The sequence below is a fragment of the Tupaia chinensis genome, unplaced genomic scaffold, assembly GCF_000334495.1.
Source record: "Tupaia chinensis unplaced genomic scaffold, TupChi_1.0 Scaffold000516_1, whole genome shotgun sequence".
Taxonomy (NCBI): Eukaryota; Metazoa; Chordata; class Mammalia; order Scandentia; family Tupaiidae; genus Tupaia; species Tupaia belangeri.
Window position 1 is genome coordinate 405,428 of NW_006160029.1, and position 27,789 is coordinate 433,216.

The following is a 27,789-nucleotide window of genomic DNA, read 5'->3' on the forward strand; positions in this document are numbered from 1 at the left end:
AAAAAAAAAAAAAAAAAAAAAAAGAGGCCCAGAATAGGCAAGCCCATTAAGACTGAAAGTAGATTAATGCTTGCCAGGACCTAATGGGAGGGGAAAATGAGGTGTAACTGCTAATAGGTAATTCATTTCAAAATAGTGAATTGTATATTTATAGAAGCTAGTAATAGGCATAACAGAGGGTGTACATTGACAGACAAAGAGATAAAGATAGATTAAACAGAAAGCTAATTATGGCCAAGCTAAAGGTGACAAATGGAAGACCACACACACACACACACACACACACACATATACACAGACAGACACTGACAATATTGGAACTAAGCAAAATGTCTTCCCTACAGTGATAATTGCATTTCATAGTTTTTAAGCATTTATTAACTAGTGCCTTTATTTTTGAGAGAGAGATTTTTGCTATAGGGTGCTATGCTTACTGGAGAGACAGACAGAAAGCAAGAAATTACCCCCCGAGGGGGGTTGCCATACTGCAATCCCTTTTCCTCCTTTTTCATCTCAAAATTTTGGGCAGCATGCATGCACACACGCCAGGCGTGAATTTCAAGCTGCCAGGTTTGGAACTCAAACCATGGTTGACTATGTGAGAGTCCAGCGCCTTAACCAGTGTGCTACCTGCAGGCCCTAACTAGCACCTTTTTGTGACATGATTGTGTGTTAGCAATTATAAGCATAAGGATATAAAATCTGATTTTCCTTTTCGACTAGTGACCTAGAATTCCCATTCACTTGCTCTAAGTAAACGTGGCAGAAGACTTTCTAAATGAAGTAAAAACTTCCCAGATTTACTAATACATTAGACCATTACATTTAGTATAGCACGACAATTTCAGAGAGGTTAGTGATTGTGCTAGTATAATCCAGTTTAAATGTTTTTGCAAAAATATGCATCAAATTTATGCTCCATTGTTTATCATCTTATAAAGATGTGATTTAAGCAGCATACATAATATTTTTAAAATAACTGCTAGCACAATTCTCAAAGAAAAAAGAACATTTTCAAATAGAAACAGCAAATACAAAATATTGGAAAAAAACTTTATTTCTTATACAGGTGTGGAGGTAGTAAACAACACAGTTACATAAAGCATAAGTCTGAGTTTTTCCATTAGAGCACATGCACATGCTCTAAAGAGAACCAAAACTGACAGAAATACATTCTTTCAGTTGTGCTGACAAAGAGTTTCTCCTCTAATTAATTGAGGTGTGTTTGTTTGTTTGTTTGTTTTATCCCTAAACCAGAGAAGTTGGCAAAAGTTTATAAATCCTAGCCTGAGGTTTCCTTTTAAAAATTATTTTTGTTTGACATATAATAGTTGTACTTATTTATGAGGTACTGTGTGGCTTTTCAATGCATGTATAGAATGAGTGATTATCAAATCAGAGTAATAAACTATTTGTAATCTCAAACATTCCTACAGTGATAATTGCATTTCATAGTTTTTAAGCATTTATTAACTAGTGCCTTTATTTTTGAGAGAGAGATTTTTGCTATAGGGTGCTATGCTTACTGGAGAGACAGACAGAAAGCAAGAAATTACCCCCCGAGGGGGGTTGCCATACTGCAATCCCTTTTCCTCCTTTTTCATCTCAAAATTTTGGGCAGCATGCATGCACACACGCCAGGCGTGAATTTCAAGCTGCCAGGTTTGGAACTCAAACCATGGTTGACTATGTGAGAGTCCAGCGCCTTAACCAGTGTGCTACCTGCAGGCCCTAACTAGCACCTTTTTGTGACATGATTGTGTGTTAGCAATTATAAGCATAAGGATATAAAATCTGATTTTCCTTTTCGACTAGTGACCTAGAATTCCCATTCACTTGCTCTAAGTAAACGTGGCAGAAGACTTTCTAAATGAAGTAAAAACTTCCCAGATTTACTAATACATTAGACCATTACATTTAGTATAGCACGACAATTTCAGAGAGGTTAGTGATTGTGCTAGTATAATCCAGTTTAAATGTTTTTGCAAAAATATGCATCAAATTTATGCTCCATTGTTTATCATCTTATAAAGATGTGATTTAAGCAGCATACATAATATTTTTAAAATAACTGCTAGCACAATTCTCAAAGAAAAAAGAACATTTTCAAATAGAAACAGCAAATACAAAATATTGGAAAAAAACTTTATTTCTTATACAGGTGTGGAGGTAGTAAACAACACAGTTACATAAAGCATAAGTCTGAGTTTTTCCATTAGAGCACATGCACATGCTCTAAAGAGAACCAAAACTGACAGAAATACATTCTTTCAGTTGTGCTGACAAAGAGTTTCTCCTCTAATTAATTGAGGTGTGTTTGTTTGTTTGTTTGTTTTATCCCTAAACCAGAGAAGTTGGCAAAAGTTTATAAATCCTAGCCTGAGGTTTCCTTTTAAAAATTATTTTTGTTTGACATATAATAGTTGTACTTATTTATGAGGTACTGTGTGGCTTTTCAATGCATGTATAGAATGAGTGATTATCAAATCAGAGTAATAAACTATTTGTAATCTCAAACATTCATTACTTTGTGTTATGAACATTCAAAATCCTTTATTCTAGCAGTTTTAAATAAGTTGTAATTACTATAGCTACTCTACTCTCCCTTAGTACTCTAGAACTCATTTTGCTTATGTAACTGGGTGTTTGTGTCTGTGATCTAAATTCGCTGTATTCAATCCTCCCTTTTCCCCTTCCCATATCCTAGTGTTCCCATTCTAGTCTCTTTGTCTGTGCCATCCATCTTTTATCTCCACAAATGAATGAAGACATGCAGTATGTTTTTCAATACCTGGCTTATTTCATTTAGTATCATTTCCTCTGTATTCATCCATGTTGCCTCAAATGACAGAATTTTGGGCATTTTTATGAATGAACAGTATTCCATTATATATCTATATGTACCACATTTTAAAATCCATTCATCCATTGAGAGGCAGTTAGGTTGATTCCGTATCTTGAATGTTGTGAATAGTACTGCAATGAACATAGGAGTCCTACCTCAACTTTTGCAGTTGTACACTGTGAATGTGGGACAGTTCAGTCCTTTCAAGATAAGGACTATTTCCTTACTTTTTCTCTTTGTTAAACTTTTTTCTTTTTTTTTTTTTTTACAAAAGGACAGCATATCCTCCTTTGGCATCTTCAGTTTTATACATTATCTCAATAGGTGGCAGTTTCATTAGTACACAGAGTGAGATTTTTTGAAGGAATTAATTAAGCAACATAAAGAATAAGTAGACTGAATAACTCTGTGTCTGGTGGTCTAAGCTAGTGAGTATTTTATTAACCTGCAAAGATCCCGAGCAGTGTGATGGCAATGGGGGAAAGATTCTCTAAGCCAGCACTGGTGACCTCAAAGGCACGTAAGTCTTCCTTTAGTCCCTTCCTTTCTGTGGATGTGCTGGTAGATGACAGGAATAAATATTAGAAAATTCCCACTCAAGGGACCAGCAGTTAGTGTAATGGCTATGTTGCTATACTCCCATGTAGTCGACAGTGGTTTGAGTCCCGGACCCGGCAGCTTAAATTCACGCTGGGCGTGTCTTCGTGCGTGCCCAAGATCCCAAAAGGAGAATAGAAGAAAAGGGATTGTGGCATGGCCATCCCCCATTGGGGGGGGAGTGATTGCTCACTTTTTGTCTCTTTGTGTCTCTCTTCCTGGGGAGCGCACATGCCCTATAGCAAAAAAAAATTCTCAAAAAAAAAAAAAAAAAAAAAAAAAACTCATGCCAGGCATGCATGCCCCAAGTCCTGAGAAGAGAATTGAGTAGAAGGGATTGTGAGGTGGCCATCCTCACTGAGAGTTGATTTCTCACTTTCTGTCCCTCTTTCTCTCCAGCAAGCACACTGGCCCTATAGCCAAAATTTCTCTAAAAAAATTTTTTTTAAAGAATTATTTACTTATTTAATTCCATTTGTTATCATAATTTTTAAAGTTGACCAGACAGAGAGAGAAAGAAAGGGAAAGTGAGAAAGCAAGCCACCAGGTCTAGGACTCGAACCATAGTCAACCATGTGGGAATTCAGCGCCCCCATCCACCACACCACCTTCTGGCCCCTCTAAAAATATTTTTTAAAAGGAGACATATATTCAAGGATGAATATACCTAAGAATAAGTAATTATTTTTCCATATCCATCAAGGATATTCTTAATACAAACTGACTTTTTTATTCCTTGCATGTGTGCGATGGTGAAGAATACAGTGATTCAGTATAGTTTGTTCTGCTGCCTTGATTCATGCTAACGCACTACCAGTTTAATCCACTATTACTTTTGTACCATTCATAACATTGTCAACACAGAGAAAATGACAAGTAACATCTCAGTATTACTGTGAACATACTAATGCCCTTCTGGGTCTCCCAAAAGGGTCCGTTGCTCTTAGGGATCTGTAGATCACAGTTTGAGAATTGTTATCTTCAAGGACTTCTTTCACCCATTAAATATGTCTCTCATAGAAAATACTCTGTCTTGGGACCAGCAGTTGGTGTAATGGCTATGTCGCTGGATTCCCATATTGTGAACCATGGTTTGAGTCCCAGACTCGGTGGCTTAAACTCATGGCGGTCGTGTGCGTGTGCATGCCCAAGATCCTGAGAGAATGGAGGAAAAGGGATTGCAGTGTGGCCATCCTCCCTGGGGGTTCTCACTTTTGGTCTCTCACTTTTGGTCTCTCTGTCTCTCTCTGTCTTTCTGATAAGCACACGTGCCCGATAGGAAAAAAAAAAATCCTGTCTTTTTTGTTGTTGTTGTTCCAGCGTAGTGTGATTTAATAAACTCACACAAAGACACTACAGATAGCAGGTGCCCCTTCCTAGAAGTGTTTGTATTGTAGAAGAGGCCTAATTAGGACAGTGATAGTCCTGAGTGCTAGTCATTCACACATAATTATTTGTTTAGAATATACTATTAGGTGCTCTGAGGCTGAGGGCTGAGGGTAATGACTTTTGTGAAATTGTTCCTGCATCCTTCAGATTGCAACAGATAGGTGACGTAGGCTATATTCATGGTCATTTATCTGTTAGATTAGGAATAAAAGTATGTAAATCTGGCACATTTAATTCTTAACATTCTTAATTTTTAAGAATCTTAAAAATATAAAATGTATATAAGACAATTCGAATGTCTGTCCTTTATTTCAGAGGTACAGTGTATACTATATTTCTATATTACAACAGATATTCCTAAGTATTAATTTTATACTGAAATACATGCACACACATATAAATATCTATGCATATCTATAATATTGGGTTGTCTGTAAAGTCATGATGCATTTTTGCATAGGAAAATACATCATGACTTTCCAATGACCTAGTACAATTAGTTTCAAATTTTAACTTATTTTAATTATACTTGTCCCTTCCTTAGAGACAATTTTTAGAGAAAGCAAAATATGTTAAATCTACTTCTTTTCAGCTAGCAGTTTTAAAGAAAGTAGAATGATAGGAAAAAACAATATATTTTAAAATGAATAAATATATCACACTGCCAATATATATGTGTGTGTGTGTGTTTGTGTGTGTGTATACGTGTATATATATATACACATAATATGTGTGTATGTATATGTGTGTTTATGTGTGTATTTATATCTCCAGTCCAGACGCTAACCACTCTAACCAATAGGATTATCATTTATTTAGGAAATGAATTAAACTAAGTTTTGTTTTGTTTTCGTTTTTGTTTTTGCTTAAGCCCAAGGTGGGGTAAAAGAAACTGATACAAAAATTGAGAGCAGTTCTCATCAGAGACCTGGAGTAATTTTAAGATTAAAAATCAGTTGAGGCCTGTGGGACCACCTGTTGGCATAATGGTTATGTCACTGGACTCCCGTGTAGTAGACCACAGTTCGAGTCCCAGACCCAGTGGCTTAAACTCACGCCGAGTGCATGTGTGTGTGTGTGTGTGTGTGTGTGTGTGTGCACGAGGTGTGTGTGTGTGTGTGCCCAAGATCCCTATAGGAGAATGGAGGAGAAGGGATTGCAGCATGGCCCTCCCCCCTCCCCCCCAGGGGTTGATTTCTCACTTTCTGCTCTCTGTCTCTGTCTTTCTGGCGAGCACACGCGCCCTATAGCAAAGCCTCTTAAAAAAAAAAAAAATCAGTCAAGGCCTGACTTGGTGGTGTACGTATGTAGTCCCAGCTACTCAAGGCTACTCAAAGGGCTGAGGCAGGAGGACTGCAAGTTTAAAGGCAGTATAGACAACCTATCAAGACCCTGTCACTAAAAATACAAAAAGAAAACACAGAAATAGCAGTTGGGAGAAGCCTTAAATATTTATTGTCACGTGAAAGAAGCTGGAAAATCATGCCAAGTGAATGTGCATGCTCGCTCAAAACCCCAGGAGGAGAATGGAGGAAAAAGGATTGTGTAGCATGGCCATCCCCTATGGGGAGTCATTTCTCATTCCCTTTCTCTGTATCTCTCTCTAGCTAGTGCACATGCCTTATGGCAAAAACCTAGAAAGAACAATGAGAAGATAAAAAGTAACTTATTAAATTTTTTAGAACATGATGACTGGTATTAAAAAAAAAATAGCATGAGTGTTGTTGCATAACATAGGCCTAGAAAACAAGCTACCTGAAGATGGAGATTTTATGTTATATTTTCTGCTTTATCAACATCATCTGCAACGATGTCCAGTCTTTAGTAGTCACTCGATGAATATTTGTTGTATCAAAGAATGAATACTGTCCCCTGAGCAATAAAGTTGAGAATTCTCCTGTGATATAGCACAACAGAAGGAGATTGAAAATAGAAGAACAAAATTGAACCATGGAAGTTAGAACCAAGAGATCCAATCTGTGGGTAATAAGAATTATAAAACAGGAACAAAGGGAATAGATAGCAGTTATTAGAGGAAAAAAATGAAACTTGGATTACTGAAAAACGAGTCTTTAAATTTAAAGCAACTGCTATATAGTAAACAGGAAAAAATAATACGTATCTAGTAAAAATTTTCTGGGTTTGTTATGTATATTTTTAGTTCCATCTCAATTCAAAGGTAATGTTTCTGTCACTGACTGTATCACAGAAAATTATTATATGCCTTTCACTAATATTTTCTTTCATTTTAATAAATGAATGAAGTCAATCTCTCTCTCAAGGATACCAGTCTTAATGCTGAACTAAGAATTGTTTTTTTCTATGTTTTGCAGACTTTGAACAATGAGATGAGTACAGATGATGACAATGAATATACAGAAGAAAAGGATAGCTACATATGTGCAGTGTGTCTCGATGTTTATTTCAACCCTTACATGTGTTACCCTTGCCATCACATCTTCTGTGAGCCCTGCTTACGGACTCTGGCCAAAGACAATCCTGCAAGCACTCCCTGCCCATTGTGTCGGACAATTATTTCTAGAGTCTTTTTCCAAACAGGTAACTATTCTCTTTCATTAACATGACAGATTATTCTGAACTTCCTCTTCAATTTCTAATGGTACTTTATAAATTATTAGGAAGGAGTTACTAAAAATTGTATATAGCTTAATTTTTACCCCCCAGTTGATAATGATATTTACCCAACTCCGTAACTCATAGAACACTTTTAGATTCATAGAATCATGGATAACAATAGATCCTTATCACTAATCTCATACTCTACACTGATAATCTTTTTTTTGTTTTGTTTTTTGAGAGGTTTATGCTATAGGGCACGTGCACTCGCCAGAAAGACAGAGAGAGAGAGAGAGAGAGAGAAAGCAAGAAAGCACCAGCCCCCCAGGAGGATGGCCATGCCACAATTTTTTCTCCTCCATTCTCCTCTTGGGATCTTGGGCAAGCAAGCACATGCACCCAGAGTGAGTTTAAGCCACCAGGTCTAGGACTCGAACTGCAGTTCGAGTACAACTGCATGGGAGTACAACATAGCCATTACGCCAATTGCTAGTCCCAACACCGAGATTCTTTATAAAACATCCTATTTGTTCAGTCTTTACTTGGGCATCTATGTCGAGGAAATTCCACTTGAAGCAGCACTGTTATTTATTCCTCTTATCTGTTTTATACTACTACTCATTCGGTGGCCCTTGTTAGTTCCTCTGGAGTCTCAGAAACTATGACTGTAAATATCTTAAGATAATTTTTTTTCTTTTGTTTTTTTTCTGGAGAGGTTTTCGCTATAGGGCGCGTGCGCTCGCCAGACAGACAGACAAAGACAGAGACAGAAAGTGAGGAATCACCCTCCAGAGGGGATGGTCACGTCGCAGTCCCTTTTCCCCCATTCTCCTCTCGGGATCTTGGGCACGCACGCACATGCGCCCGGCGTGAGTTTTAAGCCACTGGGTCCGGGATGCGAACCGCGGTCGACTAGGTGGGAGTCCAGCAACATAGCCATTACGCTAACTGCTGGTTCCCAATATCTTAAGATAATTATTGTGCCTTTCTCCCAAACTCCAGATCTTCTCAACTTTCTAATATTCTTAAGACTTTTCTTCTTTAACAAGAAGAAAGTAAAATTGGGGCAAAGATTTGTTTACCTAATTGTCATGTTAAGAAAGAATATACAAGAAATCTTTATAAAGTTCTTAGAAAATGTGTTACGGAAAAACTATGCATGAATTTCAAAAATTTTATGCACAAAAATTTCTTCTTTAATTCCATTTTCCATGACCTTTTGAAGTTACTTTAAATACAATCTTTAAAACATATTAGTAGAGAAAAACTAATAGACGTGGAACATTAAGAACTAGTATGGGGAAAAGAGTGAAATGATAATAAGGTACTGCTATACCATAGACAAAACAAATGGGGGTTAATATATGAAGAGACTTCAAAAGTTAATGAGGGCCAGACCATGGTCTAATGATTAAGGCAGCTGAATGGCCAACTGCACTCAGCAGTTGGAGTTCAGACTCAGCAGCTTGAGAATCATATTGGGTATATATGGGTGCATGCCCAAAATCCTGAAAAAGGAAGGAGAAATGGAAGAGAGGAGATTGTGACATGAATATCCACCATGGAGGTGTGCTTTCTCACTTTCCCTTTCTCTCTCTCTCTGCCTCTTCGCTCCTGCAAGCATAAGAACCGTCTGGCAAATCAAATAATAATAATAATAATAATAATAATTAATAATAATAGGAAAATGAACTAATGTACAGAAATCGTTTATTTTGGTACAAAACTGTGTAGTTTTTTTTTTAATAATATGCACTTTTGACTAACTCTTTTGAGGACTCCCTCATATTCCTTAATAGTAAAACTGAAGAGAATCCACAGCATACTTTTCTTCCCTGAAAAAAATGTAAAAACCTACTTGCATCGGAAAATCATTATTAGAGTAAATTTTAAGTATCCTAACCCAACCAGCTACATGAAGGCTCTTGCAGGGTCAGTAGTCAAATAATGAAGAGACAGTAAAAATATGCCTCTCTGATATACCTAGTGCATATACACTACACACAAAAAATTCACTGCACTGAGGTTAGACATATCTAAAGACAAGGGGACATGCCAAGCAGAGTGACTCTACCAAGTGGAGAAATGTGGTTGGGACAGCAGCTGTCATCAGTCTTACAGGCAGCTCAGTTGCGTTTTTTGTGGAAAGGAACAAGTAGGAAAAATAGAGAGAAGAAAGGAAGTACTTGCCTGAGAGAGCAGAAATTTCCTGAAACTTCTGTGGCCTGTGGTTAGAATGTTGGGAGAAAGAGATTCATTTCTAATACCAGATCCCAGGCTGGGTGTTTTCGAGTGAACAACAAAAGGAAAACTGATGAGACCCCTTTCTCAGTGTTATCTCTAACCAGCTATGCATGACAGCATTTCCTAAAAACTTGCTTGAAGAGGAAGAATCTAGGCTGAGGTTTAGATAGAAGTTATCTCTGCTTTCTATGATCTTATTTAATATTGGGATATAAAATATATAAAATATAGGGATTATAAAATTTATTTCCCTTAGCTCTTGACTCAAGTTTCTTTGGTACATACATTTGTGAACATAATTTCATGTTTTCCTTTATTTTCAAAATCGGTGCTTCTAAATTAAATTGTATTGAGAATATTAAAGTCTCTTCCTGTAGAGACTGTATTTGGGTGTCTGCTATCATTTAGAGGCTGATAATAAAAAGAGGAATATCCTGCTTAAAAATTTATACTCTACCTGAAAAGGATTTGAGATGATTTATAAAATATAATTAATAAAATAGGACAAGAGATTTATGAATTGGAAGAGACTTTGAGGACCACATGAGGGTAAGTAGGCAGATATATAAACCATATGGCCCTTCATAATAACTACAGTTAGATGAAGTGTTTGCTTTTAAATGTTCTGTCAGCTTAAAGAAAAATAGAAGTAAGTACACAATTAAATGATTCACATGATTCATGAAAAGAAAAAGAATAAATAATTATCCTAAGAGTTTTTTGGAATTTACCTTCAAAAGAAATTTTTCATGAGTTTTTTTTTTGTTTTTTTTTTTTGTCTCGGGAATATTGAGAGAAGGAGTAGGCAATGTCCATAAAAATGTTCTCAAAGCAAGTTCAGCCTCAGATTTTCTGACATTTCTTATGGCATTTTTTTATAATAATTAAGGAAATAATAAGGAACGCAACTTTGCTTGAGCCAAAAATATGGTCTAATTTTCATATAAAAATAACTTTTAGAATTATGTAATACATAGGAAAATCAGAAAATACAAACAAAACTGTAAGCTCAAAATCACCATATCCCTGCCATTTAAAGACATTTAGTGAACATCCTTCCAAAATATTTCGTATACATATACTCAAACATTTCTGTTTATACCAAAAAAAAACAAAAAAAAAATCAAGGGATCAGCAAGCAGATGGCGTCATGGTTATGTCACTGGATTTCCACATAGTCAACCGCAGTTTTAGTCCTAGCCTCAGCAACTTAATACTCGCACTGGGTGCGTGTGGGCATGCACCCAAAATTCTAAAAGGAGAATGGAGGAGAAGGGATTGCAGCGTGGCCATCTTCCGGGGAGGGGGGGGGTGACTTGTCATTTTCTGTCTCTCTGTCTCTCCAATGAGCACATGTACCCTATAGCAAAAATCTCTAAGTTAAAAAAAATCAGATTAGGACCAGCAGTTGGCATAATGACTGTGTTACTGGACTCCCACGTAGTGGACCACGGTTCGCGTCCCGGACCCTGTGGCTTAAACTCACACTGGGCGCGTGTGCGTACGTGCCCAAGATCCCGAGAAGAGAATGGTGGAGAGGGGATTGCAGCGTGGCCATTCCCCCTGGGGAGTGATTTCTTGCATTCTGTCTCTCTGGGTCTCTCTGTCTGGCGAGCACACGCGCCCTATAGCAAAAACCTCTCCAAAAAAAAAAATCAGATAATATTGCTCGTATAGTCTCTAATCTGCTTTGTTTAACTAAACATTCTTTTGATTATATCGTGTTCTATTTAGTCAATCTACTCTTATAGGACATTTAGTTATTAATTTATAATTTATTTACTGATATATGAGTACATGAATAAATATTTGAATACATCACAGTTTTTCATTGGAAAGAATTTTCAGAAGCTGAAATGGTAGTTAAAGCTTACGTATTTTTAAGGCTATATATATGTTGCAAAATTATGCTCCAGAATTATTCCAAGCAACAGTACATGAGGAATTGTTGTCTCTGCAGTCCTAGCTATCCTAATTTTTATTTTTAAATCACTTGCCATGAAGTTTCTTTTTATATTTAGTGCAATTTTTTGTCATATGTTGCAAATAATTTTTTGTCACTTTCACTTTAATTTTATTTGATATTTATATGCAGATGTACATTTTGATGTAGCCTCTTATAGCAAATTTTGCCTTGATTAATAATGATTTCAAACTTAGGGGTTAAAAGACTTTATCCATTACAGAGTTACGTAAACATTTCCTTATGTGTATTTTAGGCTTCATTTTATCCTCATTTTCTCACATTTAGCTTCATTTATTATGGTGCATGATTTGGTTAAAAATAAAGTCTTTTTAAATTCTTCTTAGGCATAATTCCAACAATATTCAGTGATCAGTTCATTCTTCCAATGCTGATTGAATTAAATTTCTTTAAAAAGCAAAAAGTAGGGGTTCATCTGATGACGTAATGGTTACATCACTGGACTCCCACATAGTCAACTGTGGTTCAAATCCCAGACCCATGGCTTAAAATTCACGTGTGGTCCATGTGTGTGCATGTCCAAAATCCCAAGAGGAGAATGAGGAGAAGGCATTGCACTGTGACCATCCCCCTAGGGAGGTGATTTCTCATTATTAGAGTAAGTTTTAAGTATCCTAACCCAACCAGCTACATGAAGGCTCTTGCAGGGTCAGTAGTCAAATAATGAAGAGACAGTAAAAATATGCCTCTCTGATATACCTAGTGCATATACACTACACACAAAAAATTCACTGCACTGAGGTTAGACATATCTAAAGGGGACATGCCAAGCAGAGTGAGCATACAGATAGGGACTATTTTGTCTGTATTAGTTTAGTGCCACCAGGTCAAGTACCTGAGAGGGTGCCTGTGTGCACAAGTACCCATGGAAGGAAAAGAAAGTTACTCTCCAGGTCCTTTCATGACAGTTTAAGCAATAAAAGGTATACGACCTCTCCTCACTTAGTGCCAGGGACCACCTGCCACCTCTCACAACCATGATGGATGCATCACGTGCCCTTTTTGTTCATATCTTGGTCCTCCTGCACATATCTATCTGACTACCTGTAACAGTTCTACTCTAGGCACAGTACTTCAAGTAGCCTGAGGCTTCATCTTTCCCAGCCCCTTATTAAGAGGGAAAATGTCTTTTAAATTGACTTTCTAAATACAACCTTCAATACAAACATGCCATTTCCCCCATTGTAGACTGACTCTTGCAGACCTCATGCAGGTATTCCTGTTAACAGACCCAGTGTCCACTGCTCAGGAATCCCAGCTCATAATCATGTGCAAGAAGAGAATGTCTCACGTGTTAGTAGGGAAAACACAGAATGAGAACCACCTCCCTTCCCACTGTGAAAAAAAACTCCTTGCTCTCACCCCCTTCCGATACATGATATACTCAAAGCACAACAATGAAGATTCCCACTTCTGTCCCATTATTTTCCTTCCTCAGCCTCCTCCTCCCTTTTGACCATTACCCCCAATCCCCAACACCACTACTCTTTGGGACTTTACATAGTGAAACTAGGTGCTGGTAAGGAGATGCACTAGTCAGTTACATTGGAAGTAGAAACAACTGTCTCTACCTTGTCTACAGAAGTCCCAAACTAAATAAGAAAATTACATTTAAACTAAGCTAAGATTTAAACTAATCTAAGGAAGAGGCCTGTGACTTTCCCCCAGGGTATTTTGACTGTGATGATCATTGGAGGATGCCACTATTACAGCATCTGGTCAGCCAGGCAGGGATCCTGCAGCATTTGAGCCAGTCCCACACAACGAATTCTCCTGTGTTCTGGTAGACTTTCCAATGTGCTGCTGGGCTTTATTCAGAACATTCAACTTATGTACAAGAATATTACACTTCCTCTTTTTATCTACCATAACAATCTATAATCTGTCTTGGTCTATTGTCCATCTTCCAATAAAGGCCATGTCACACTTTATCTTATTCTGTACCAATGTTTGTTCTGTTGATTCTCATGCTAATAAAGGTTTTGTTCTTGCCTTTATTCACACCTGTACTCTTTTATTTTTATCTTCATCTTGTTAAAAGAGTCTCTGCCTCTCAAAGCCATATTCATTCCCTGCTAGGAGTATCTGACTATGTCTTGATGTCTTCCATTAATTGTATAGTCAGCTCATGTTTTAAAATTTGGAAATGAATATTATTTTCATTACAGACAAAAAATAGCAAAATAAGCATTGTGTTAAGAGCAATATTTTTCAAACTGGAGTCATTTTTACTATATGCACATAACACATAATTTCTTTTCTTTCTTTTTTTTTTTTTCACTTCATGGTTTTCTTTGTATCAACACCTTTCTTTTTTGATTTTTTTATTTCCATAGGGCATGTGCATTTGCCAGGGAGAGAGAAACAGTGAGAGGAAAAGTGAGAAATCATTCCCCAGGGGGATGGCCACACCTGCAGTCCCTTCTCTTTCATTCTCCTCCTGGGGTCTTGGAGGAGACATGAATGCACATGTGCCCAGCATGAATTTCAAACCACCAGGTCTGGTACTCAAACAGTAGTCGGCTATGTGGGAGTCCAATGATGCCATCTGCTGGCCCCAACACCTTCTTTAATAAGTAATTATTTCAGCCTTATTCTTAGCAATAAATTTGTGAATTTATAGATTTGATATTCTAGCTTATATATTTCTTCTAATATACCTTAAAATAGGTAACCGAACATTTTAAATATGTTCACTTAATTTCACCTAAAACTATTTCACATATTTACTAGTGCGTTGCAGAATAATTTTTGTAAAACAGACTTATTCATGTGAACGTAATCTTCAGAAAAAAAACTAAAAACAGAAACACTGTCCCTGGGATTTGAAAGTACAGAAAAAGTAGTGTAACATATCATGGTTGTTTTGTTTCTGTCTTTTCCTCAAACAAACAAGGCTTATAAACTGCAGCATGGAATATTAGTGGGCAAGAAGAATGAAGTCCTATTTGTTTTTTTCCACAGTGAAGACAAAAAATCATGGCTACTTTGAAGGCAATAATAGATACAGAGGTTACTTTTTGAGGAGTTACTAATATATTCCTATCTATAGCTTTGAAAAGCCTTTTTCTAAATCCTGAAGTGTAATTTTACATACAAAATACGGGCATACTTCAGAGATATTGCAAGTCCAGTTGCAGACCACTGTAATAAAGCAAATATTACAATAAAGCAAGGCATGTGAATTGATTTTCAGTGCATATAAACTTATGTGTACACAATATTGTACTCTGTTATAAAATACGCAGAGCATTATGTCTAAGAAATAATGTGCATACCTTAATTTAAAAATTGTAATGCTGGGGCTGGCAGCAATAAAATGGCATGGCGGGTAGGAGTGCTGAACTCCCACATGGCCAACCAAAGTTCGAGTCCCGATTCTGGCAACTTGCTTTCCACTTTCCCTCTCTCTCACCCTGTCCCTTTCTAGTCAAATTAAAATAAATAAGTAAAGTTAAATTTTAAAATATATTTTATTACTAAAAATACTAAGGATTATTTTAGCCTCTTGTGAGTTGTAATCTTTTTGCTGGTGGAGGGTCTTGCCTTGGTATTAAGGGCTGCTGAGTCATCAGAGTTGTGGTTGCTGAAGGTCAAAGTGGCTCTGGCAGTTTCTTAAAATGAGACAACAGTGAAGTTTGTCTCATTGATCAATTCTTCTTTCACAAAAGATTTGTCTTTCATGAGATTCCGTTTCACAGCATTGTAACCACAGTAGAACTTTTTAAAAACTGTTGTCAATCCTCACAAACCCTGTTGCTGCTTTATCAAATAAGTTTATGTAATATTCTAAATCCTTGTCAGTTCACAACATCTCCAGCAAGAATAGATTCCATTTCAAGAAACCACGTTTTTTGCTCATCCCTAAGAAGCAACTAATTTGTTAAGTTCTGTTATGAGATTGCAGCAATTTAAACACATCTTCAGACCTCACTTGTTTTGTTTTATTTTGTTTTTCTATCACATCTGCAGTAACTTCCTTCACTGAAGTCTCACAACTTTGGATATTATCTATAAGAGCAGGAATCAACTTCTTCCAAATTCTGTTAACGTTAATGTTTTGACCTCCCCCTATGAATGATGAATGTTCTTAATGGCATCTAGGATGGTGAATCCTTCCCAGAAGATTTTATTTTTTTGAGAGGCTGTTTGTTTGTTTGTTTGTTTGTTTGTTTTGCTATAGGAAGTGTGCATTTGCTGGGAACCAGCAGTTAGCGTAATGGCTATGTCGCTGGACTCCCACGTAGGCGACCGTGGTTCGTGTCCCGGACCCGGTGGCTTAAAACTCACGCCGGGCGCGTGTGCATGCGTGCCCAAGATCCCGAGAGGAGAATGGAGGAGAAGGGATTGCGGCGTGACCATCCCCCCTGGGGGGTGATTTCTCGCTTTCTGTCTCTATGTCTCTCTCTGTCTGTCTGGTGAGCGCACGTGCCCTACAGTGAAAATCTCTCAAAAAAAAAAAAAAATCAGGAAGTGTGCATTTGCCAGAAAGACGGAGACAGAAAGCAAGAAATCATCCCCCAGGAGGTATGGCCACACTGCAATCCCTTCTCCTCCATTCTCCTCTCAGGATCCTGGGCACGCATGCAAACACATCTAGCATGAGTTTAAGCTATGAGTCTGGGACTCAAACCACAGTTGACTACATGGGAGTCCAGCGTCATGACCATTATGCCAACTGCTGGTCCCCTCCAGAAGATTTGCAATTTACTTTGCTCAGATCCACTGGAGGAATCACTGTCTGTGGCAACTGTAGATTTACAAAATGTATTTCTTAAATAATAAGACTTGAAAGCCAAATGTCTAGCTAAGGTTAGCATAATTTTATAACAGAGCAAGATAAGGCTTAACATATTTAAGTAAATACAAATAATTTTAAAACAGACAAGGATTTAATGTTATTTCATCAGATGGTTATCATAACTACCAGAATCACCTTATGAACTCGTTAAAGTACAGACTGCAAGGTCACATACATAGCAATGCTGCTGTAATGTATCTGGGCCAGGTCCTAAATTTCTTTTTAACGATTATTGTAGGCGATTTTGATGCATAACTAGGATTTTTAGAATCCCCGATCTATCAATAGTGTAACACTTCCAGACAGGAATTACATTTAATTTTCTCTGTATTTCTAGCTACATCAGCAAAGTGCCAGGCACATAGCAGGTGCAAAATAAATGTTCCTAAGAGATAGGGAAGAAAATGCATAAAAAGAGTTTCATGACTTGTGGAAGGTCTCACAGTCAAGAAGTAGTAGAACTAAGTTCCTATTTGGTCCAGAAATGATGGAACAAGGGCTTCTTAATTCTCTTTTCTCCAAAGGCCTTTGAGATAAAGTATAGTAAATGAAATCATACAAAACTTTTGTCTCATAAGAGTATGTTATGGATATATAGGTGTTTGCCAATATGTTGTAGGTAAAATTTCCACCTCATCTTATAAATTTTAGCAATTTTTCTGATCATTATTTTCTTTTCTCAAGAATTTACTTATTGGGAACCAGCAGTTAGTGTAATGGCTATGTTGCTAGACTCCCATGTAGTTGACCGCGGATCGCGTCCCGGACCCGGTGGCTTAAAACTCATGCCAGGTGTGTGTGCGTGCGTGCCCAAGATCCTGAGAGGAGAATGGAGGAGAAGGGATTGCGGTGTGACCATCCCCCTGAGGGGTGATTTCTCGCTCTCTGTCTCTATGTCTCTCTCTGTCTGTCTGGTGAGCGCACATGCCCTATAGCAAAAAACCTCTCCAAAAAAAAAAAGAATTTACTTATTTATTTATTAAGTGAAAAGGCAAGCTGCCAGGTCCAGGACTCGAACCACAGTTGGCCATGTGAGAGTCCAGCGTCCTTAACCACCACACCACCTGCTGGCCCAATCATTATTTTCTTAAGCATCATAAAGGTATTTCTTAACCCTTTCCTGCCTCAATGCATTAATATATGGATCTATTGAATAGTTTAAAAGTGCATTTTATAATCAGTTCCTTGAAGCAAGGAAGCAAAATATCACAGGCATCATTATTGCTTTTACTTCTCTCACCTATCCTCTAGAAAAAGTTTGTGACCATTTCATCAGAATTCAGTTATTGGATGACTCTTACAGTGTCCTTTTGATCTGTTGCACTAAAACTCAGTTACATTTCCAAATTAGTTTTCAATACAAGAGAGAGTACCACAGTGATATTCTCCAAGTAATTGCATGAATATTTTAGAACACGGCTACAAGCTATCCAGAAGGAAGAATCAGAGGGAGAAGGAGAGAGAGAGAAAAAAATGGGGGGAGATTAGTAAGAAATCTTGAGTTGCAAACTCTTTGCCTTAGCTTATCTTATTTCTCACACAAAATCTTCACTGACCTACCACACTGGTGCGATTTATATGGACAGGAGTGGGAGGCAGATGAAAATGTAATTCTAAAGGCCAAATAACAGGGAGCATTAGTCAACTCCATCATCACCAGCACAGGAAGGAGAGTGTGCTGGGCCACATCCCTGAAGCAGAGGTTAGGAATTCACATTGGTGCCATTTATAAGGACATTTAAAATGCTGTGAATCAATTTGCCTAAGTTCAAAACCCGATACCATTTATTTCATGGAATATGTAATTTCTCAGAAAATACCCAAATCATTCATCAGTCCATCTGGGTAAGTCTACATGAAGATCATTGTTACTGTAATAAACGAGTGTGTTGTTAGACATTTAGTAACTTTTTCCATTCTCATTATTGGTATGAATGGCACTGACGAGCTCTTTTAACCAGGTGACAGTGCCATGGTCATCTTGTATTAAAGGGCTGTTGATTGTTAGTAGGCAAAGCAGACTTTAATAAAACAAACATTTCTGCAGAAACCAGTGTGAGACTATCCAACCTGAAATTATTTAATTGAGAATTGGGAAGGGAGTTAAGAGTTACATGCTTAATACATAACCTCACTTTCCTGCAGTAGCTTTTTCTTTTCTTTTTTTTCTTTTTCTTTTACATTATTTCTTTTGTTGCCAAATGTAAATCATTTCTTCCTTTGAACGTCATAGGTAAGAATCAGTCTAAGGCAGTTAGGAAAAATAGAGTGATTTCAATGCAACTGGCTTGAGCCAAAGCTGAAAGCCTGCAGTAGGATGGAAACTGAGGCAATGTTACAGGAATGAAAGTAAGGGGACAATTAATGGAAGAAAGCCTAGTTTACTTATCAATGAGTAAGCAGTTCTGCATTGCCCTCACTAAGGAGAATTTCTCCATTAGATAGTCCAACTCAGGTCATACCTTGCTTTCCACGGCTCATTATAGAAAGATGTTCTGCTATGAAAAGTGAGCATTGTCATGTATGTTCTCTGATTGTCCAGGTGTACTTCAAATGAATAAATCCTTTTTAACTCATTAACAAGCTTCTGAAAATTGATCATTTATTATTATACTTTTTAAGTTTTGCCTAAGTCTACTGCATTAGAATCAGTAGATGCTCAATGTATCATATGTAGAATGAAAGATTATGAAACTAAAAAGTTCTAAAAAAGTTTTTCCTTTACACTATCACCCCTGGGGCCCTGATTGCATTATAGCCATTCTCTTGGTACAACTATAAAACTTACTGCCTTTTTGTGTCTACTTGTTCATTTCCATTTTTTAATCTACGATCTTCTTGAGAGTAGGGGCTATGTCTTGGTCATCATTGTGTCTTCCATACTAGCATGTAATCTGATCGTTGTCTTTGCTTGATTTAACAAAATTGAATTAACTTTTGTCTTCATTGACTTAGGAGACCTGAATTTATTATCAGAATACCGCAGCAATCATTTATCATGTTTTTTGCCATATCATTGGAATTAATGTTTTTAAATGCTGTTTCCTTTTGTTTTACTCTAGAACTGAACAATGCCACAAAAACCTTCTTTACTAAAGAATATTTGAAAATTAAACAAAGCTTTCAAAAATCCAGCTCTGCAAAATGGCCCCTACCAAGCTGCAAAAAAGCATTCCATCTTTTTGGAGGTAAGGAAACTAATAACAAACAAAAAAAATCAAAGCCTAGTAACTTTGTCCAAGGTCTTCTCTTAAAGCTAATATTTTCTTGTATTAGAAGTATTAGGTGAAACAGGGACCAGCAGTTAGCGTAATGGCTACGTCACTGGACTCCCCTGTAGTCAACCGCGATTCAAGTCCCTGACCCGGTGGCTTAAACTCACGCTGGGCATGTGTGTGTGCATGCCCAAGATCCTGAGAGGAGAATGGAGGAGAAGGGATTGCGGCATGGCCATCCCCCCTGGGGGGTGATTTCTCGCTTTCTGTCTCTCTGTCTCTGTCTTTCTGGCCAGTACATGTGCCCTATAGCAAAAACTGCTCAAAAAAAAAGAGAAGTATTAGGTGAAACATAGTTGTATAATGATCTATTTAAATTAAGGATTTTGCCATCTCTTTGCTTAAAGCTACAGGGATAAATACATATGAAGTAGATCAATAAACTCATTTAATATCAATATTTCACAGTTGTCCTCCAAACTTAGGACAAATAGAAAGTGAAGTCTTGGTATAAAAAACGTCCCAGAAATATACAGTGGTCAGGGAATAACAGTTTCTAGATTCAGGTCTAAATGTATGACTTACATGTGTCATAGAATCCTCTTATTTCTGTTTTCTTTAAAATAGGAATAATTATATCTGTCCTTTCTAATTAATACAGTTATTGTAAACATAAAATGAGTTAATATGGAAACACATTGTAATTATAACTAATTGTACTCTATAGATATAAGAAATAATCAAAAGATAATATCTAATACCCTTTTCAGCTTTGAGAATTTATTACTGTATGATCATATGATAAGGACATAAAGTTATATTTTATCTTTTATAAAACCATGCCTTTTCGGAGAATGAATTATTGTGTAGTTTCAGTATTTGCCATTTATGATGTTATGGGGCCTGAGAAGAAAAGTCCAGATATGGGCAACTGGGGTCTTCCGGGAACAGGAGGCACTGCTGTATGAGACCAGAAAGAGCAGTACAGCCGTGCCTAGACAGGAAGGAGTGAGGAGCAGGAACTATATGCTGGAGGCAAAAAATAAGTGATCAATAATACAGAAAATTTCTTAGGTTTGAAGGAAGTAGTATAAGGATGAGTATAATTTTATACCATGGTTTGAATGAAGACAAAACATTTGAGAGCATTACACAAATAACATACTACTGTATGAGGTGATTAGTACCTGTAACTATATGTTACCTAGAGATTTATATAGACAGTTGTGCTTGTACCTCATTTAGCCCAAAACAGAATATAAAATCAAATATATGAAAATCAATCTTACCTAAAGAATTTCATATCAAAAGAGAAAAGTAATATGTTGAATTATATTCTTTAAAACATCCCTTAGTACTCTACCATTTTGCCTACCCCTATATTTTTACAGAAATGAAGTGCCTTTTCTTTATAATAACCCCATGCTTTCTTTTTTCTTTTTGTGTTTTGAGGTAGTAGTGAATCTATAATTTGTGATTTTTGTCTTATTTCTTCTCCCCGTAGGAATTCCAGAGAACTTAATTTTTTAAATATATTTTTATGGATGAGGTTCACAATAACTTATTACATCACCCAATTTAAGAAATGTATTAGGTTGTTGGAAAAGTCATGATGCATTTTTTTTTTCATTTTACATTTATTCACCAAACATTATCACAGCATACAAAATATGATTTCCCATCCAGAATACACTGCATAGTGACATAATCATACATGTTATTGTCAACAAATAATTTTTCATTTCTTGTTTCACATATATACACACACACACACACACAAACACACACATATACATATACATATATGTATATATTTTTCCCTATTTCTCACCTTTTGCCTTTTCTTACCCTCCTCCCACATTGTCTCTTGTATTTACAGTTGTTTTCTATTCCTTTTTCTCCCACATTTCGTTGCTTCCCAAAATATATTAATCTAAATAATTTCAACTGAATGTTTGGCTGATGTGTACACATCTGTGAGCACATGTCTGATTTTTAAGCATGAAGCTCCATGAGCATAATGAACATACTATAAAGTAGCACCTAGCTGAGGCTATATAGCTTAATGTGATTTTTAAATAAGTATTATTATTATTATTTTATTTTGTGGTCTGATCTTTCCATTTAAATTTTGGAAGGTGATTTTCAACTCTGGACTTGTCCCTACCATTAAGTTGACCATTTTCTTGGTTGTTTTTGAACTCTTATTTCTGTGTATCTGTATTTAGTTTTCCTGGTATAGTACTCCATTCATAACTTCTTGGAGAACTGGTCTGGTCTTGGTAAATTCTTTTAGCTTTTGTTTATCTGAGAATATTCTTGTCTTTTCTTCACATATGAAGGACAGTCTTGCTGGATATAGTATTCTTGGCTAAAATTGTTTTTCACTCAACACTTTGAATATATTTTCCCAATCTTTTCTTGCTCACATTGTTTCCAATGAGAGGTCCGCTGTTAGCCTGATGGGATATCCTTTGTAAGTAACTTGATGTTTCTCTCTTGCCAATTTTAGTATCTTGTCTTTTTCTGTGGTTTTGGTCAATGTGGCTATAATGTCTTGGATAAGTTCTTGGGTTGATTCTATTTGGGGTCCTTTGTATTTCTTGGGACTGGATCTTTGAATGCCTCCCTAGATTTGGAAAGTTTTCTTCCAGGATTTCATGGAATAGATCATCGATGCCCTTATTAGTCTCTTTACCTTCTGGGATACTGATTATCCAGATGTTTGGATGTTTAATGGTATCTAGTATTTCTTGTATATTATTCTCATTTTGGGGAGCTACTTTTTCAGTTTTTGTGGTGGATTTTTCTAGACCAATGATTCTGTCTTCCACTTTGGAAATTCAGTCTTCTGTATGATCTAGTCTGCTTTTAATACTTTCAAAGGAGGTTTTGATTTCCTATATTATAGCCTTCATCTCTAACAGTTCCATTTGATTCTTTTTTTATGATGTGTATTTCCTCTTTCATATTGTACAAGAACTTTCTTACCTCCTGGAACTTCTCAGCTCTTTTCTCCTGCCTCTTCTGTAATTCATTGTCTTTTTTCCCTTGTATTTCTGTTAGCTTTGTCACTATGGATACTCTAAATTTTTTGACATTGTACTGTCTGTGGATGAAGAAGAGTTACTTTTTTCCCTTGGAGGATAAATATTTTATTGGTCTTGTGCCCCTGCAGTGACTTATGGTCATCTGATGGGTTATATGTTTCTTCCTAATTTCTTGAAGTTCAATCTGAGCATTCAGAGATGTGCAGGGGGGTTGATCTGCAGTCTCACTGCCATTCCATTTTTCTCCCTTTGTGTGTCAAATTCAGTGGGAATTGAATAATATTCTGACCCTAATAGTATTCACAGGTTTGGCTAAGGATCACTTAACCCTGTCTAGACACTCAGTGCATGGAGGCTGAGCAGCAAAGTGATGAAGGTAAAGGAAAAAAAAAAAAGGAAAAGAAAACAGAGAAAGAGAAACAAAATTTTAAAAAGAAACCACAATATTTTTTTCTTTTTTCTTTTTTTTCTTCTTCTTCTTCTTTTTTTTTTTTTTTTTTGAGAGATTTTCGCAATAGGGCGCGTGCATTCGCCAGACAGACAGAGAGAGACATAGAGACAGAAAGCGAGAAATCACCCCTCAGGGGGGATGGTCACGCCGCAATCCCTTCTCCTCCATTCTCCTCTTGGGATCTTGGGCATGCACGCACACGCGCCCGATGTGAGCTTTAAGCCACCGGATCCGGGACACGAACCACGGTCGACTATGTGGGAGTCCAGCGACATAGTCATTACGCTAACTGCTAGTTCCGATATTTTTTTTTCTTTTAAAAAAAAGCAAAAAGTGAAAACTGTGTGGCACTGAAAGTAGTTTTTCATAGCTCAAATTCATTAAGCATCTTTGAAGATCTGAGATTCTATCTCTCCTAAATAGGAGGGGGGAAAAGACAAGAATTAGCAACATAAAGGAGGAGCTGAGAGCCAAGAAAGTACTTTACCTTAAAAAAATAAAAAATAAGAAAAGTTTTAAAAAAATTTTAAGAGAGAGAGAAACAGAAGGATACAGAAGCCCTACAACTTTCGAGATTGGGATCTGGAGAGTGACGTCTCAGCAGAAAATCTTCAGTAGTCAGTCTTATTCCTGAAAGTAATTTTTCACAGCTCAAGTTCAGTATCTCCCATGACACACTTTTGTAACAGATAGCGCTAGTTCATTTTTGGAAGTACTGGAGTCATTTGCATCTATGTTATTGCTATGTCATCTGACAGCTGACAATTCTAGTTTCATTCTAAAAGAAAAATTAAGCAATTTGATTGAGTTTTAGAGATTTTACAAGTTGAAGATAGAAAACCAAACTGCATTTTTGCCATATTTTACTTTAACTTCCATAAAGGGAAGAATACGTGTCAAGCTTGTGAAAAGTTGCATAAAGTTTACAGTAACAATGCTGTACAAGAACATCAGTGCCAATGATAGTTCACGATATTCTGTGCTGGTAGTTTTTATCTCACTGATGCACCTTGGTCAGGGAAGCCCACCGAGGCTGATGACAACAAAATAAAGACATTGATCAAGTTAAACCCATGTTACACAACATGAGAGATTGCAGAAACATTGAACACCATGATTCAAGCATTCATGATCATCTGAAGAAGCTGAAATATGTAAGCAAGCTCTATATCAGGGTTCCTCATGAACTCAAAGGAGTTCATTTGACGGCATGTATAAAATCTGCAATATACTCATTAAACATGAGGAAAACAATCCTTTTTTGTGGCAACTCATAACTGGGGCTGAAAAATGTTACACAAATGGTCTTGGTCTTGACATGACAATTTACTTCAAATGACATCAAAAGCTGATATTCATCAGAGGAAGGTTATGCTCACAGTTTGGTGGGATTTTAAAGGTGTCATGTTTTTTTTGAGCTCCTACCAAAAAAACAATCATTTTAATGTGTGCTGTCAACAATTAGAGAGTTTGAATGAAACCATAATCCAGAAATGTCCAGAGCTCATTGATTTTAAAGGAGCTGTGTTATATCATGACAACACAAAACCATATGCAAGTTTGATCAGCTCTCAAAAACTTTTGGAGCTTGGATGGGATGTGTTGCCATACCCACCATACCTGCCTGATTTTGTGCCACCAGACTTCCACTTATTTCACTATTTTCAAAACTCCTGTGTGATATAACATTGAGTTCAAGTGAGGCTGCAAATCAGCACCTTTTTCAGTTTTTCACCAGTAACGACAGGTCCTTCTGTGAACAAGGAATTATGAAACTTACTGAAAGATGGCAAAAGGTTATCTAGCAAAATTGGCAATATATCTTTGATTGATCTTTGTTCTTTATTTAAATGACCTTTGAAAAACAAAGAAAAAAGACATCAGGACTTTTCCAACAACCCAATATTACTGTGAAGAGCTTCAGCTGACTCAGGCAAGCGCTGAGCTGTCAGGTGTCTGGAGCAGCCCATTAAACCAACAAGCCAAAAATGAGTTAAGCCTTTAATAACTTACTGATGATAGAGGCTAGAGTCTAAAACCAGACTTCCCTTTTTCATATCTCTCAAGGAATAATGTACTTTGTCGCAGTAGGTCAAGCAGCACAAGTGTGAGGGTTGGCTAACTCTTCAGTGAGCCCCAGAGAGAAGCCTCCAGCATCCAATAGTATTACAAGTCCCAGGGACTGGGATAATGGTAAACTGGAAGGGCTAGGAATGGGAAAGTATGAGGCCCTGAGTCAAACTGGGGGAAGTGTCTTCGAAGTTTTCCCTTCCATCCCCATTAGGAGGCCTCATCAGAGACACCTAAGGGAGACTGTTTAAGGCCTAAGGTAAAGAAACCTAGAAATAAAGGAACTGGGACTAGGAATATAAATATTTGAAAGAACGTCAGAGGCCAGGGGGACCTGACAACTTGACCATAACTCCCTTCAGAGATTGCAGTGCATTGGACCATTGCACCAAGGCTGGTGTAGGAGGGCAGCTCTTTCCCAGGAAACTGGTCAAATAATCCCTTTGTAATTGCCTATGGTTAGGCTTTAAAAATCACATGTAAGAGTTTAATCAGAAAATGGACTCTTTAGTTATTAGTATTAAGTGAAGTGCTCTGTATTTCCACTATATTTACCCCAGCTTCCTCTGAATTTTGTATTTATCATTTCTTTATAAATATACATGCATATGCTTAAGATTGTTTCATTTTACTTGTTTTTAAGTTCCACAGTGGTAACAATGGTATGCTGCATTTCCTTTGTCACTCAGTTTTATGTTTCTCAGATTCATCCATTTCAGGGAGCGCAGCCATATTAATTTATTTTTACTGCCATGCTGTAGCCAATTATGTGAATATACCATAATTTATCCGTTCTCCTACTGATTAAAAATTGAGTTAACCACTTTTTGTTATTATAAACAATTCTGCTATAAACATTATTTTCATGTCTACTGGCACATAGAATAAATGGCAGTGAAACTTGCACCTTTTTACTTAGTTACCTACCCCAAACTGTTTTCCAAAATGGCTATACTGACTTATCACCAGCTCTGTTTGCCACATTTAGCATTTTTAATTTTTTTAGATTTTGCTAACATGATAAATATAGAATGCTATCTCAGTGGGGTTTTCATTTTCATTAATGTGATTGTGAATAGGGGTTGAACATAGCTTTACACGTATTGATTACTGAGTTTCTTCATCTATGCCTTTTTATAAATGTCCATTTTTATATTGATTCTATTTTTGTTGTTGATTTTTGGGGGGAGAGGGAAGAGGTTTATTTTGCTATAGGGCACATGTGCTCACCAGAAAGACACAGAAAGACAGAGAGACAGAAAGCAAGAAATCATCCCCAAGGGGGATGGCCACGCTGCAATCCCTTCTCCTCCATTCTCCTCTTGGGATCTTGGGCATGCATGCACATGTGCCTGGCATGAGTTTAAGCCACTGGGTCTAGGACTTGAACTGTAGTAGACTACATGGGAGTCCAGTGATGTATGCCATCTATTGGTCCCTCTTGTTGATTTTTAAGAGTTTTCAAATATTTTCTGGTGACCCTTTTTTTCTGTTAATTTGTGAACCCAGTTTGTGGTTTGTCTTTTTACTTTATAGCATCTTTTGATTAATTATAGTTCTTTATTTGCATTATCTTTCTGGTATGTACTACCTTGCATAAATAATTCTTCTCTGTCCCCAAGTTGATATTTTTCTATAACTTTTAAAATAATTTTTTTAATTTCTTTTTTAAGAGAGATTTTTGGTATGGTTTGTGTACACTCACCAGAGGGAATGAAACAGAGAGACAGAAAGTGAGAAATCATCCCCCAGAGGAGATGGCCATGCCACACTCCTCTCTGCTCCATTTTCCTCCTGGAATTTTGGACACCACACATGTACCCGGCATGAGTTTTATGCCACCAGGTCCAGGATTCAAACCATGGTTGACTGTGTGCGAGTCTAGTGACTTAATCATTACACCATCTGCTGGTACCTTAAAATAATTTTAAAGGTCAAAATTGATTTTTGTTGTTATTATTTTGAGGGTTTATTTTTTGTTGTGTATGAGTATGGAATCCAATTTCTTTTTTTTTCTTTTATTTCCTATCTAACTTTTTCCTACCACCAGTTATTGGAAATAATTAATTAATATTAATGATTTACTAATTTATTATTTCCCCATGTGTGTTAGTCTATTTCTAAGATCCTCATTTGGTTTTACTGGTCTGTTCATCTCTTCCCGTGCCAATACCACACTCTCACTTATTAAAGCATTGTAGATCTTGATATATTCTTCCTTACTTGTTTTGCTCCGAGAGTGTCTTGGCTATTTTTTAGCCCTTTGCTATTTTGTATGAATTGTAGAATCATCATGTCAAGTTCCATAAAAACGTATGTTGAATGGAAATAATGGAGTCCTATTCAATATAGAAGTCAATTTGAGGAGAATTGGCAATTTACAATAAATTTTTCTATCTGTTAATCGTAGTTCTTTCCCCTGAACTACCTACCATTTCCAGGCACAGCATTCCCATTTTATTATTATGAACTGGACATAGTTTCTAGCCATCACATGTTAACTCCCTAAAAAATTAATTTCCTCCCTATGTATAATTCTGAATATGTACGCGTGTATATATATATA

At 36.8% G+C, this 27,789-nt stretch overlaps 1 protein-coding gene across 3 annotated transcripts in view; it reads left to right on the top strand.

The window, feature by feature from the left end:
• RNF180 (ring finger protein 180) overlaps positions 1 to 27,789 on the top strand; it is a 199,984-nt gene that overhangs the window by 126,790 nt on the left and 45,405 nt on the right. For all 3 annotated transcript variants that reach the window (XM_027775062.1, XM_027775059.1, XM_027775061.1), the window contains 2 exons: positions 7,165 to 7,390; positions 19,500 to 19,625. In XM_027775062.1, the coding sequence (XP_027630863.1) occupies positions 7,165 to 7,390; positions 19,500 to 19,625 (352 nt within the window). The remainder of the gene's footprint in view (positions 1 to 7,164; positions 7,391 to 19,499; positions 19,626 to 27,789) is intronic.